This window comes from Megalobrama amblycephala, linkage group LG24, assembly GCF_018812025.1.
Source record: "Megalobrama amblycephala isolate DHTTF-2021 linkage group LG24, ASM1881202v1, whole genome shotgun sequence".
Lineage (NCBI taxonomy): Eukaryota > Metazoa > Chordata > Actinopteri > Cypriniformes > Xenocyprididae > Megalobrama > Megalobrama amblycephala.
Genome location: NC_063067.1, coordinates 3661760 through 3673698, shown reverse-complemented (window position 1 = coordinate 3673698; position 11939 = coordinate 3661760). Strand labels below are relative to the sequence as shown.

At 34.2% G+C, this 11939-nt stretch overlaps 1 protein-coding gene across 1 annotated transcript; it reads right to left on the bottom strand.

Moving 5' to 3' along the window:
• Nucleotides 1–348: 348 nt before the first annotated feature.
• On the bottom strand, nucleotides 349–11626 carry LOC125260694 (protein-glutamine gamma-glutamyltransferase K-like). The gene is made up of 13 exons (XM_048179175.1): nucleotides 11611–11626; nucleotides 9292–9483; nucleotides 8941–9192; nucleotides 8658–8776; nucleotides 6387–6494; nucleotides 6071–6248; nucleotides 5463–5601; nucleotides 4774–4966; nucleotides 3895–4048; nucleotides 3098–3382; nucleotides 1309–1469; nucleotides 1096–1232; nucleotides 349–785 (listed from the first exon to the last, which is right to left on the bottom strand). The coding sequence occupies exons 1-13, from the start codon at nucleotides 11624–11626 to the stop codon at nucleotides 641–643; spliced, it is 2079 nt and encodes a 692-aa protein (XP_048035132.1). The 3' UTR covers nucleotides 349–640.
• Between the last annotated feature and the right edge of the window lie 313 nt (nucleotides 11627–11939).

Here is an 11939-nt window from a genome sequence, read left to right as displayed (position 1 = left end):
TTTTCAGAACTGTGATATAAACTCCCAACAACGTGTTAAAAAGTCAGAATTGTGAGATAAAAAGTCGCAATTACCTTTTTTTTTTTTTATTCAGTGCCGTTTTGTTCAGTCCATACTTTTCTTATAACTGTATTTCATTAAAATGAGCAGAACACTATTTACTCAAGAGTATTTATTGTCATAAAGGTATCCTAAGTGAAAATAAAGCACTCTGGTAGTGAATCATTTTTTTCAATTCATAACTTTTTATGTATTCTGTTAATCTGCAGCATTATGGATGATATTTTTATAACTTGTTTTCATGTTTTTGTTGTTTTTAATAATAAAACAACAGAGATTGAGACCAGAAACGCTTGGTTATTTAATCAGCACAAAACAGGCGTAAAGCAACAAATGTTACGGTAACACTTTACAATAAGCTTCTAGTTATATTAGTTAGATCTTCCAGCAGAGGCTGATTTAAATGTGACAGTGACAAACATTCACACTCCCTCTAAAATTCTACAAAATCTTATCAAACAACTTCCATGATAATAAGCAGCATGTTTGAATGGTGTAGGTTAAGAGAAACACATGAAGCCTGTGCATTAAGTGTCTTGAGAATGTGGATGTTTGCTCTTCGTTAGATGAAGTGAAGGTCTCAGTGGTCTTTGACCAAGATGTTTGCGACTCCATGAACCTGAGTGAGCTGAGGACAGTCGAGTGTTGCTAGAAGCTTCTGTGAGCCGGACCGCTTGGGAACAAACGTCTCTGTCAGAGACATCGTGGCTTGGCCTGCGATATCACTGAGAGAAAGGATGAGAGATGGTTATTTTATATTTTTGAGCGATGTTGTAAATACATTAGTGGCCAAAATGTAATCAATTCACAGATACACTTTTGTGAACTAATACATTTTTGCTATTGAAGTTAAAATCAGAGAAACCAGTAAAACATTTCTTTCTTAAATTCTTCAGAAGCTGTGAGACAAGGATTTTAAAACTAATCTTCTTTAGAAAGCTGATATTTTTATTCATTAATCATTGTGAACGTTCAACATGATAAAAACCACTTCATCAGTCAACATGATTCAGTCGCTGCGAATGAAAGTCTCACCCATAGTGAATGGTTCTGACATGCTGCATTCCCAATCCCTCGATCCGGAAGATGACGTTCTTCAGCACACGGGGCAGTGGGTTCTGGAATCTGATTTTGACTTTCAGCTCTTTGCCCACCACAGCATCACATACAGGCTGAGAGAGAAAATCACACACAACCGCATTAACACAACAGTATTATCAGCTGAGCAGTGGAGTCACTCAAACTCACCGTGATGACGAGGTCAGGTGTGCGCAGTCTGAAGTTGAACTGTTTGGCCAGAGTTTGTTTGGTCTCAGTGACCCGTCCAGAGAGCGTGAGCACCAGAGCTGACTGACCCTGCAGCTGGTGCTTGTAGTCCTCGTAGGGCAGACTCCACTCCAGAGACCGGACTACACCAACAACACATTCACACTAAATCAGGACTGACACTCACAATACATTTAACATATTGATTCATCGCATCTAACATAAAAGTTTGTAAATGTATAATATATATACACACACATATATATATATATATATATATATATATATATATATATATATATATATATATATATATATATATAATGATTATGATGATTAAAGGAATGTGGCCTTTGTGTTTCCTCATATTTGTCTTTCTGTGAAACAAAAAGTCATGGCTGGACAATTTCATGTTCCTAGTCACCCTGGTGTGCTACAAATTTAAATATGAATGGCAATATTTTATGATATTTCAATCTAAATATAAAAATTCTAGGGGTGCCAATAATTGTGGTCAATGTGTTTTGGAGGGGGAAAAAAAAAAAAAAAAAAAAAAAAAATATATAAAAAAAAATATATATATATATGAAATAAATATATACAAACTTGTATGTTAGATGCAATTAATCAATTTGACAGCACTAATTAATAATAATTGGTACAAATACAAGTTATTGAATTAAATTGATTTAAAAGAGAATTAAATTGGTTTTGTCTTATTTACAAGTACTAAACCAGTGTTATTTTAGTATTATTTATATACTATTATAGTATTTATTTACTTTTATTTTTATATTTTCCATTTTTAATTTTAATTTTAGTAATTGTGTCATTTTTAAAAAAAAAATATTTCTATATAGGTTTAAGTTAATTAGAAATTATTAATTTAATTCATTTTATTGCAGCATAACTTTAACTTAACTTTTTTTTAAGTTTATCATCTACTATTTATATTGTATTAATAATAAAAAAATATTAATAATATTTGGTTACAAGTACCATGAGTTATTGAATTGAATTGAATTTCAATAGAATTAAATTGGTTTAGTCTTTTTGTTTTACAAGTATACACCATTATACTAGTGTTAATATACTATTTTAGTATTTATTTTTAAATAATTAGCTTGTATTTTTATATTGTCATTTTTTATATCTATATTTAATTATTTCATTTGTAGTTTTAGTAATTTTAGTATTTCAACTTATCTCAGTTTCAACATTTCTAATTTTCATTTAAGTTTTTTTGTTTAAGTTTATCATATATTTAGATTTTATTAATAATAATATTACAATTTAGTTACAAGTACCATCTCAGTTATTGAATTAAAATAGAATTAATGTGGTTATGTCTTACTTTACAAATACAAAACACTATACCTGTGTTATTTTAGTATTTATATACTATTTTACTATTTATTATTTATTACAGTATTTATTATTTCAGTTAGTCACCAAGGCAACATTTCTAAGTTTTTTTTTTAAGTTTATATTTTATTATTATTAATAATAATAATATTTGTTTAAAAGTTTCAAATGAGTTATTAAATTAAATGGAATTAAAATAAAATGAAACTGGTTTTAGTCTTATTTTACAAGTATACAACACTATAGCAGTGTTACTTTATTATTATTTATATGCTATTATAGTATTTATTAATATGTTGGATTAGCTTTTATTTTTATATTTGCGGTTAATTTTTTATATATATATATTTCTATATATTCTATATATAGGTTTTTAAAGTAATGTTCATATGAGCTTTGATCTCACCCTCATGGGGCTTGAGCTCAACTCTGGTCCTGTCCTTCTTCAGGAAGGTCTTGTTGCCTTCAGAGTTGCGCATGGCTGCCACCTGGCTGTAGAGATCCACACTGCGAGCTGCACTGCTGCTGTTCTTCAGAAGGACGGACAGAACAGCGTCCTGACCAACACACGGTCCATCACCCTCCAGGGCAACTTCAACAGACACATCACTGGCGCTGGTGGGAGAGTAGATGGACCGTTTGGAGCCGTAGCTGCAGGCCGTTTCCACAGCGGTGCGCTCCTCCGAAGAACCTGATGAATGAGGGGGAAACGAGATGGAATCTGTGTGGTGTTTTTAATATGCTTTACTAAGTGCAAAGTCAATGCCATTGCTGACTATTTTCTCCTTAAAGAGTACCAAAAATCTTAAAGTTATGTTTTTTTTAATAGTTTTTAATCAGTAATTATGTTATGCTGCTGTAGGATATGTGATATAGCAAAATGTTACTTTATTATTTTTACAAAGCTTTATTTTTATGTTTTATATTTTGATGTCAACAATGTTTTTTAATTGTGCTTTATAAATACATTTGAATTTGATACTGACACAACTAAATTTCAAAATAATCATAATGTGACCAAAACATGACAAATAATCTTCAGTACCAAACTGCAATTTTTAGAGTTTTTTTTTATCCCCCCACAAATGCTTTTTGATTTCATTCAAACAACATAAAATGTTTTGGAAATGTTTTGTGGAAAAAAATTGTAAGTGCAAACATGTTCACAATTGACATACAGTATTACTGAATGTGTGTTTTCACCTTCTGGGTGTTTGTAGAGGTGTGTGATATCTATGCGTTTATCTGAACCAACAGCTTTGGTGCTGATGCAGTGACCGACTGTGCTCTTGTCAACCCGAATCACAGCGAAAGTCCCGTTACTTTTGCGCTGCCAGTAGACCTTATCACTGTTCACCTACAACAAAAAGAGACAAATATTTAGTACTAAAACATATACATGTGCCGGTATACAGTAATACGATATATCACGATAATAAACATGCACAATATTGTTATCGTGGGCAAAAATACCATAAATAATTATTTATTATGAATTATTTTGATTTTTAGAATGCATTTTAAGAGTACTTTTCCCATCAACCGGTGCTGAAGGAACAGCATAAACGCAGCGGTTACCCCAGTAACCCTGTAAACAAAGCAGCTTTCTGTTTCTGTACAGTATTTAAATGTTGTAAACAGCCATTCAGATTTTTGTATTCGCAATGATGTTCTTTGCAGTACCGAATACTTAAAGACTTAACAGACTCTTTATTTTCAAACTTAAACATTTTTATATTTTAATCTGGACTACAACATGCTCTAGATTGAAAATGTCCTGATTCTTTATTATTGTTCTATAACACTTTACAATAAGGCTCCATTAGTTAACATTATTAACATAAACTGATGATGAAAAGTTATTAAATCTGTTATAGTACGAGAACACATTTTAATACCGTGATAAAAGCTTCAGCAATTATTGCAACATGAACATTTGAAACTATCACATGCCTACTACCACACCATATTATAAATATATGTAGTGAGATTATGAGCGACAGTTAGAAATATGAGGAAGATACGCTAAATATGAAACTCTTTATGATGGAATCTTAAATTACAGGAAAGTAATTAGCATACTTCAGCGAAAACGAAGGGTGTGTCATATTTGAGGTAGACCTGTCCGCTGCGGACTGCAGTAACAGAGGTGGGACCGCAGCGGAAAACGCCCTGACTGCCCTCCTGAGGAGTGGAATCAACCACCTGCCAACCTCCAAAACCAGAAGGCAGGTCTGGACGAGCCATCCAGGCCTCATTCCACACATGGAAGTTCCTACAGAGAAAAAAGCAGCAACTTTAATGTTGGCAATTTATTAAAACAATAATGAACCGACAACTTTTATGAAATGACAAATGCTTCCTGAGGTGTCTTGCACTTGTATGATGCATGATAATGTAAAAAAGTTACTTAAAATAAAATAATAAAAAAATGTTAAACTTATTTTATTTCAGCTAATTGCCACATTTCCCATTTTCACATAGTTTAAATTGATGCACTTAACTAAAACTGAAATAAAAAAATAAATAAAAACTATATAGACATTTAGAAAATTTATAAAAATGACAAACAAAAAACTAAATTACCTAAATTTAAATTAAACTACTTTAGCTATACAATTAAAATGAAATATATATATATATATATATATATATATATATATATATATATATATATATATATATATATATATATATATAAAACTAATTTAAAGTATTAAAAATATATATTTAGCATCGCAAAGAAATGTGAATACAGAGAATCATCTTACCAGATTGAATCACGGTTAAGGTGTTTAATCTCTTCAAGATTTTCGTCTAAATAAACATCTGTTGTCAAGGAAGCATCAGTGTCATGAGCAGAACTAAAGTTTGAGACTGGACGTGTGGGAATGCCAAAACACCGCAACACTGAGGAAAAAAAAGAGAGAAACATCAACAAATAAAGTGCCTAAGATTTCATTCCCAACCTCTCTGGTCCCATTTCCATATACCAGTCTGCCGGACTAGTTATTTATTATAGTTTATAGTTCATAGTTAGTATGGTTATAAATATAGATATTTTTCTTACAAAAGCCCATTGCTTCACTTCAGAAGGCCTTTATTAACCCCCTGGAGCCATATGGATTATTTTTATGACGGATGGATGCATTTGTTTTGGGCTTCAAAATCTCGTCCCCCACTCACTACCATTATAAAGCTTGGAAGAGCCAGGATATTCTTAAATATATGTCCGATTGTGTTCATTTGAAAGAAAATGGCTAGGATGGCTTGAGGGTGAGTAAATCATGGGATAATTTTCATTTTTTTCACTTGTAGGAAAGTTGGTTCTATCCTCACGTTAATTTGTAGCCCCTGTCAATAATGCTCAAAATATTACTTGTGTTGGTGACTCCAGCGAAGACCCAGCACTGTCCATATTTGACAGGTACTCCTCCACTGTTGTGGTACTGTTTCAGGATGGCACTGCTTCCACTCCAGGCTGTAGGAGAGAGTCCTCCTTCATAGGTATCTTTCCAGTTACCCATCACCACACCTTGATCATCGTTGGAATTAACCTGACACATTGACAAAATGATGTTATCTGCCTCACATCTTCACAATTCAATGATTATCACTGACCTGATCAGACGTCCTTAAACAACAACAAAGCATGGAAAAATGTGGATGTTGGTAAAAAGAGAGTCAAGACTCACCATGGCAGATAACACTCTGGCTATGTTAATGGGGTCTCCCCATCCTGAGCAAGGAGTGCGACTCTTCTCCAACACAAAGAAACACGCCGCCAACACTCCTTCATCAAACTAAGAATCACAGAACAGAAGTTGGAGATTGAAACAAGCACATTACAGAAAATAAAAGTTTGAAATGTTGTCTTGAATATAATGCAAAATAGGTTTTCTACTTCATGGAAATCAGATGTCTAAAGTGAAACATATCCCAACTAACAAGTTTCGGTTCCCAGAACGTTTTTGGACAAAGTTCCATTTAGTCTTTCTGCAACCATGTTTTAATGTTACAACAGTAATCAGCTGACAAGTCATGTCTTGTATTGATCTACTGTTTAATTAATATTTTATGCATTTAGTGCCACTTTTATTCAAATTACTTGCTTTGCATTTAAGCTATACATTTTTGCAATTCATTCATTCTCTGGGAGTCAAACCCATGATCTTCCCATTGTTAATGCAATGCTCTACTGTCTGAGCTACAGGAAGGATAACATAAACCTTCTTAAAACAAGACAAATTCATTTGAAATATATATATAAAAATGATTAGCTGAATAAAATTCAGAATAATCCCAGAAAACAACCATTTGAAATCATCCTTAAGTTGTCACACCAAAAAATCCCAGAAATGTTCTGGAACAAATTTATCGAAAATGAAAATTCCTACAATGATAATGAGAATTATTGAAAAATAACCAGATAATTAAAGCTGCAAGCAGCGATGAAAGGGGCGTCACACCCAGGGTCACCAACCATCACCCGGTGGCCTTATGCTGCGTTCACACCAGACGTGACTTGCGCGAATAAATCGTGCTATTCGCGCGTAGTTGGACGCTTGAACATTTTGAGTTTACTCGCTTCATTCGCGCGTGAAAATCCCTTCACAACAGACGCGAATTCGCGTCATGAGAGGGGCTCTCCCGCTCCTTTATGTGTCCCAGACTCTCCCACTGCTTTCTGCACACTTCCTCTGAATAAACACAACTTGTCAGTGGGGAAATAATTGTAAATTACAGCGAATAAGCTCAATTGGTCGTCTTTAGTTGGCTTGTAGTCTTAATATGTATATATATATATATATATATAGCTCAAATTGAGTAAAGACCGTTTTTTACAACTTATCAGATTGTCCGACCTCCTCACTCACTTTCTTTCAAACACGATCCTTTTTATTTCTGTTTCTATAAATGTATGAAGATGTACAGCGACGATGATTTTGTCCTCCATTGTTGTTTCGAATTTCTGCCTCAGCTCGCTACGTCACGTCACTACTAGAGCAAGCTCCTGATTGGTTAACGCGGCGCGAAAATTCGCCAAAGTTCAGATTTTTCAACTTGTGCGATTCGCGCGAATCACGCCGCAGGATGTCAATTCGCGTCTTTGCATTGACTTAACATGTAAATCACTCGCGCTTACCGCTTCATTCGCGTCCGGTGTGAACGCACCATTAGGAAACAGTGAACAGTGGGTGACATGCATTTAAGTGGGTAAATATAGGAGAAATATGGCAGTCATTTTGACTTGCCACACTTCCTGCTGCCAGCAGGTGGCGCTTTGACTATAACTGAATATTGGCATGTAGATGTCTTCAGGTCAGGACTATTATCAAACGTGAAGTTTTGATTGTATGCCTGAGTTACAACAACTTCCTGTTTCGTGGCAAAACATCAAACTTTGCCAGGCGGCCACAGACATGACGTTCAACAAAAACTCAAGATCTTCGCAATTTAATGTCACAAAGGCCTATAGATTAGACTGACCAAATATGACATTGATTTGATTAATGCTTTGGGAGGAGTTAAAGTACAACATCTGGAAAAAGCAAAAACTGCCCATATTTTGCAAAGAAAATTCAAAATATCTGACTTCCTGTTGGTTTTCAGATTTTGCTCCAAGAGACTTTTTTGTAGGTATTATGCAGTTACATATGCCTTCCAAATTTCATACCTGTATGTGAAAGGTAGCGCGAGGGGCACTTCGTTGAATTTTTTAAATTTAGCCACACCGAATTCTGAAACCCATATCAGACGTACATTTTCACCACTTCTGATGTGTGTGCAAAGTTTCATGAGTTTGAGCATGTTTAGGCCCTCAAAAATGTCATTCATTTTGGAGAAGAAGAATAAGAAACGGAGCACTTCTAATAGGGTCCCCTACTAACAGGAAACCTATACATTTTACTGATAGATTTAAACAACTAATGAATACATTCCGTTTTTGAAATTTGAAATTTTACCTGACCAAAATTCCAGGTTCTAGTACCAATCTGTTGCTCTGTTCCATAGTAGAGTTTGCCCATATCATTGAGTACATATTCATTCCTCTCAGCTTCGTCCTTCATGTACACAGAGTCGTCTATTAAGAATAGAAAGAGAAAGAAAGTTGACATTTTAATGGATTAGCTTCATTAACATTTAAGTGCATTCTGTTATTTCATGATTCAGCCTAATTTTCTTAGTTTCAGGTCATGATAGACACACACACATTATCCCCTGATTTTCTCTCTCTTCAAATAATACCTTTACACCAAGGGTTGAACAGCATGTAAATGTCATTTTCAGGTGTGTCTGGTGAAGTGGCCTTTCCCGCTGGGCACTTTGTTACCACATTGAGTTTGTACCGTCCAATACAAGCGGTTGGAAGGGAGTAAACTGACAGTCTGATTGTGGTCTTTGCCTGTTCAACAATCTTTGCCTCCCAGGCATCTCTCTTGAATTCCGACACTAGTGGAACAATCACAAAACTGCCCTTGTGTACTGGAATGTCATTACCTGCAAAACACACATGTACAAAAATCATTTTGGTCATGTAATCCAAGATGGCTAGGTGTAAACAAGATCATAGTTTGCTACAGTAAAGCCATGACTGACCAAGTCTCAGCTCCAGGTGAAGTTGGTCTTTATTTGGAACAAAAGGTCTGGACAGCTCAATAGACATCTGGAAACATTGTCCTCTACGGACGATGAGATGATTGCTAAAGAAAGCATCTGTGTGATGCTCCTGTCGATTCTGTCCTTTCCTGGTCCTGATGAGATCAATAGAACGTACCTGCAGTACTGAATCTAAACAATTAGGCATACAAGGAAAGTTTAGCATGACAAACTGAAAATAAACATTAATATCTGTTTTAAACATAATTTAGGTGACAGCCTTGCATTAATTATTTTTTTTTTTGCAGTAATTAGTTTATCCACAAGATGGCAACCATGGCCCTGAGGCTTATGTTTAATTAATCTTTTATGCATAATTCATACATTCAAATTACTTGTTTTGCATTTAAGCTATATATATATATATATAAAAAATGATTAGCTGAATAAAATTCAGAATAATCCCAGAAAACAACCATTTGAAATCATCCTTAAGTTGTCACACCAAAAAATCCCAGAAATGTTCTGGAACAAATTTATCGAAAATGAAAATTCCTACAATGATAATGAGAATTATTGAAAAATAACCAGATAATTAAAGCTGCTAGCAGCGATGAAAGGGGCGTCACACCCTGGGGCGTTGATTTACAAGGTAGTCAAAGAAAAACTGCATAAACAGAACAGACCGGAACACATGCAAGCTACAGCGACAATGGAGGCCTACATAGACAAGATTGTGTGAAGAGGTTAGAAAGTACCCTCATTTGTACAACTCTAGCATGAAAGAATATAAAGATGTTTATATGGGTTGTAACTCATAGGGGTATTGCAATTTGTTGCAATGTGCATGTGTCGAACGCCTGTGTACGCATACGAGTCAAGTGAAGTATAATTTGCAGGGCTGTGCGTTTGACTGTAAAAAAAAAATTGAAGTATACTTTCGGCTTTAGTCAGAATTAGACTGCGCCAAATTTAGCAGATTTAGATATTGTTAAAACATTTTGTTTCTTACAATAGTAGTGCAAATGTATTTTGCAATACTTATACAATAGTATATAAGTAAACTTTGTCAATGCATCATAATGACAATCAGACCTTAATATTATTTACTATACACTGTCTGCAGTATTAAGATATATTGCTCTTACCGTTCACTTCTACACGTGGACCCCTGAGAGGAAGAAAGAAAATTTTCAAACTTTATTCTTAAAGCAATAATTATGTACAAAAATACTTTTAAATGGAATTGACATTTTTGTACTTATACAAGCTGAATTAATTGCATAACACTGTGGAGAAGAAGATAGTGCTAAAGATGTTTCTGGATTTCCTAAAGGCCCATTCACACCAAGGAAAAAAAAACTATAAAAATTATGATAAAGATCTGAAAAAAAGTTCACAATATAAAAGAATAGCAGAGTTCACACCATCCCTATAATGGCACAGAGAGACGATATCTTTGGAATCACTTTCAAAATGATTTTATCCAGCTGATGAACAATAAAAACATTGACAGCCAATCAGAATCCATCCTGCTGTAATGAGATTGAATATTTAAAGTGACAGACAATAACACACTTAGAATAAACAGAACGATATTGTACGTTGGTGTGGATGCTAATATAGTTATCTTTATAGTTATCGATCTTGGTGTGAACGAGCTTTAAGTCTAAAAAAATCATCTGTAGTCTAGGAAAATTAGGATTATGTGAAAAATTAAACTAGATCACAAACACAAAAGAATAGAAATAGAATGGAATATATAGCCTACACATAATAAATAACTAGAATAGAATACTTACATGTTTGCAGTTCTTGTCCTTGAATTTACTTGAAGAGTATGTTGATATTTGGACAGACTGCACCTGCACCTAACTGCACCTGAACAACTTGAACTTCAGTCTGGAGGCAACCCTTCCTTCACTCACAGATGTTTTTCTACTCAGCAACCTTGGTGTATATATTCACATCTTCATCTCCACCCCATCCACAGCTCAGAGCTGAAGAGTGTGAAGAATGTCCTGTATCATGACAGAAAGTTTAGTGTTGAGGATGAATCTCACATGGTAATTTGAACAGCTTATTCAAATAAAGCCTGAGTGCAATCTTTAAAGCGTGACTTAAATTAAGGTTGGTCTCATTTGTTGTAATGATGTGAAAGGAGGAGTAATGAGTGCAGAACGTTTGAACTACCTCATTAACAAGACAGTAACTTCTCAACTAAATTCTCAACCGCAGAGCTGTCAATGAGGATTTCTATAATAAGGAGCAGGGCATATGAAAGAAATGGCTAATATTGAGCCTCAAACATACATGTACCAAAAGAAAAACCCATTGTAGGCACAACTCTCTGATTCCCTAGTTTTTCATATTTATTTTTATAAGCCCATTACTGAATGACAAGTTGTTTTTCATCTGTTAGTTTAGACCCCTGTGGGTCTGTGGAAAGATATATAAACAAGTCATTTTCTTAAAATATATAAAAACAGTTATTGTATTTCAAAATGTTTTTCTGATACACTGATATGTTGTCTCTCTGAGGTTAATGGGGCCTAAAGTGACATAATAAAAATTAAACCACTCCAACAATTACCACAACATTAAAACCGCCATTCACACTGTACACAACAATGTATGAATAACCCAGG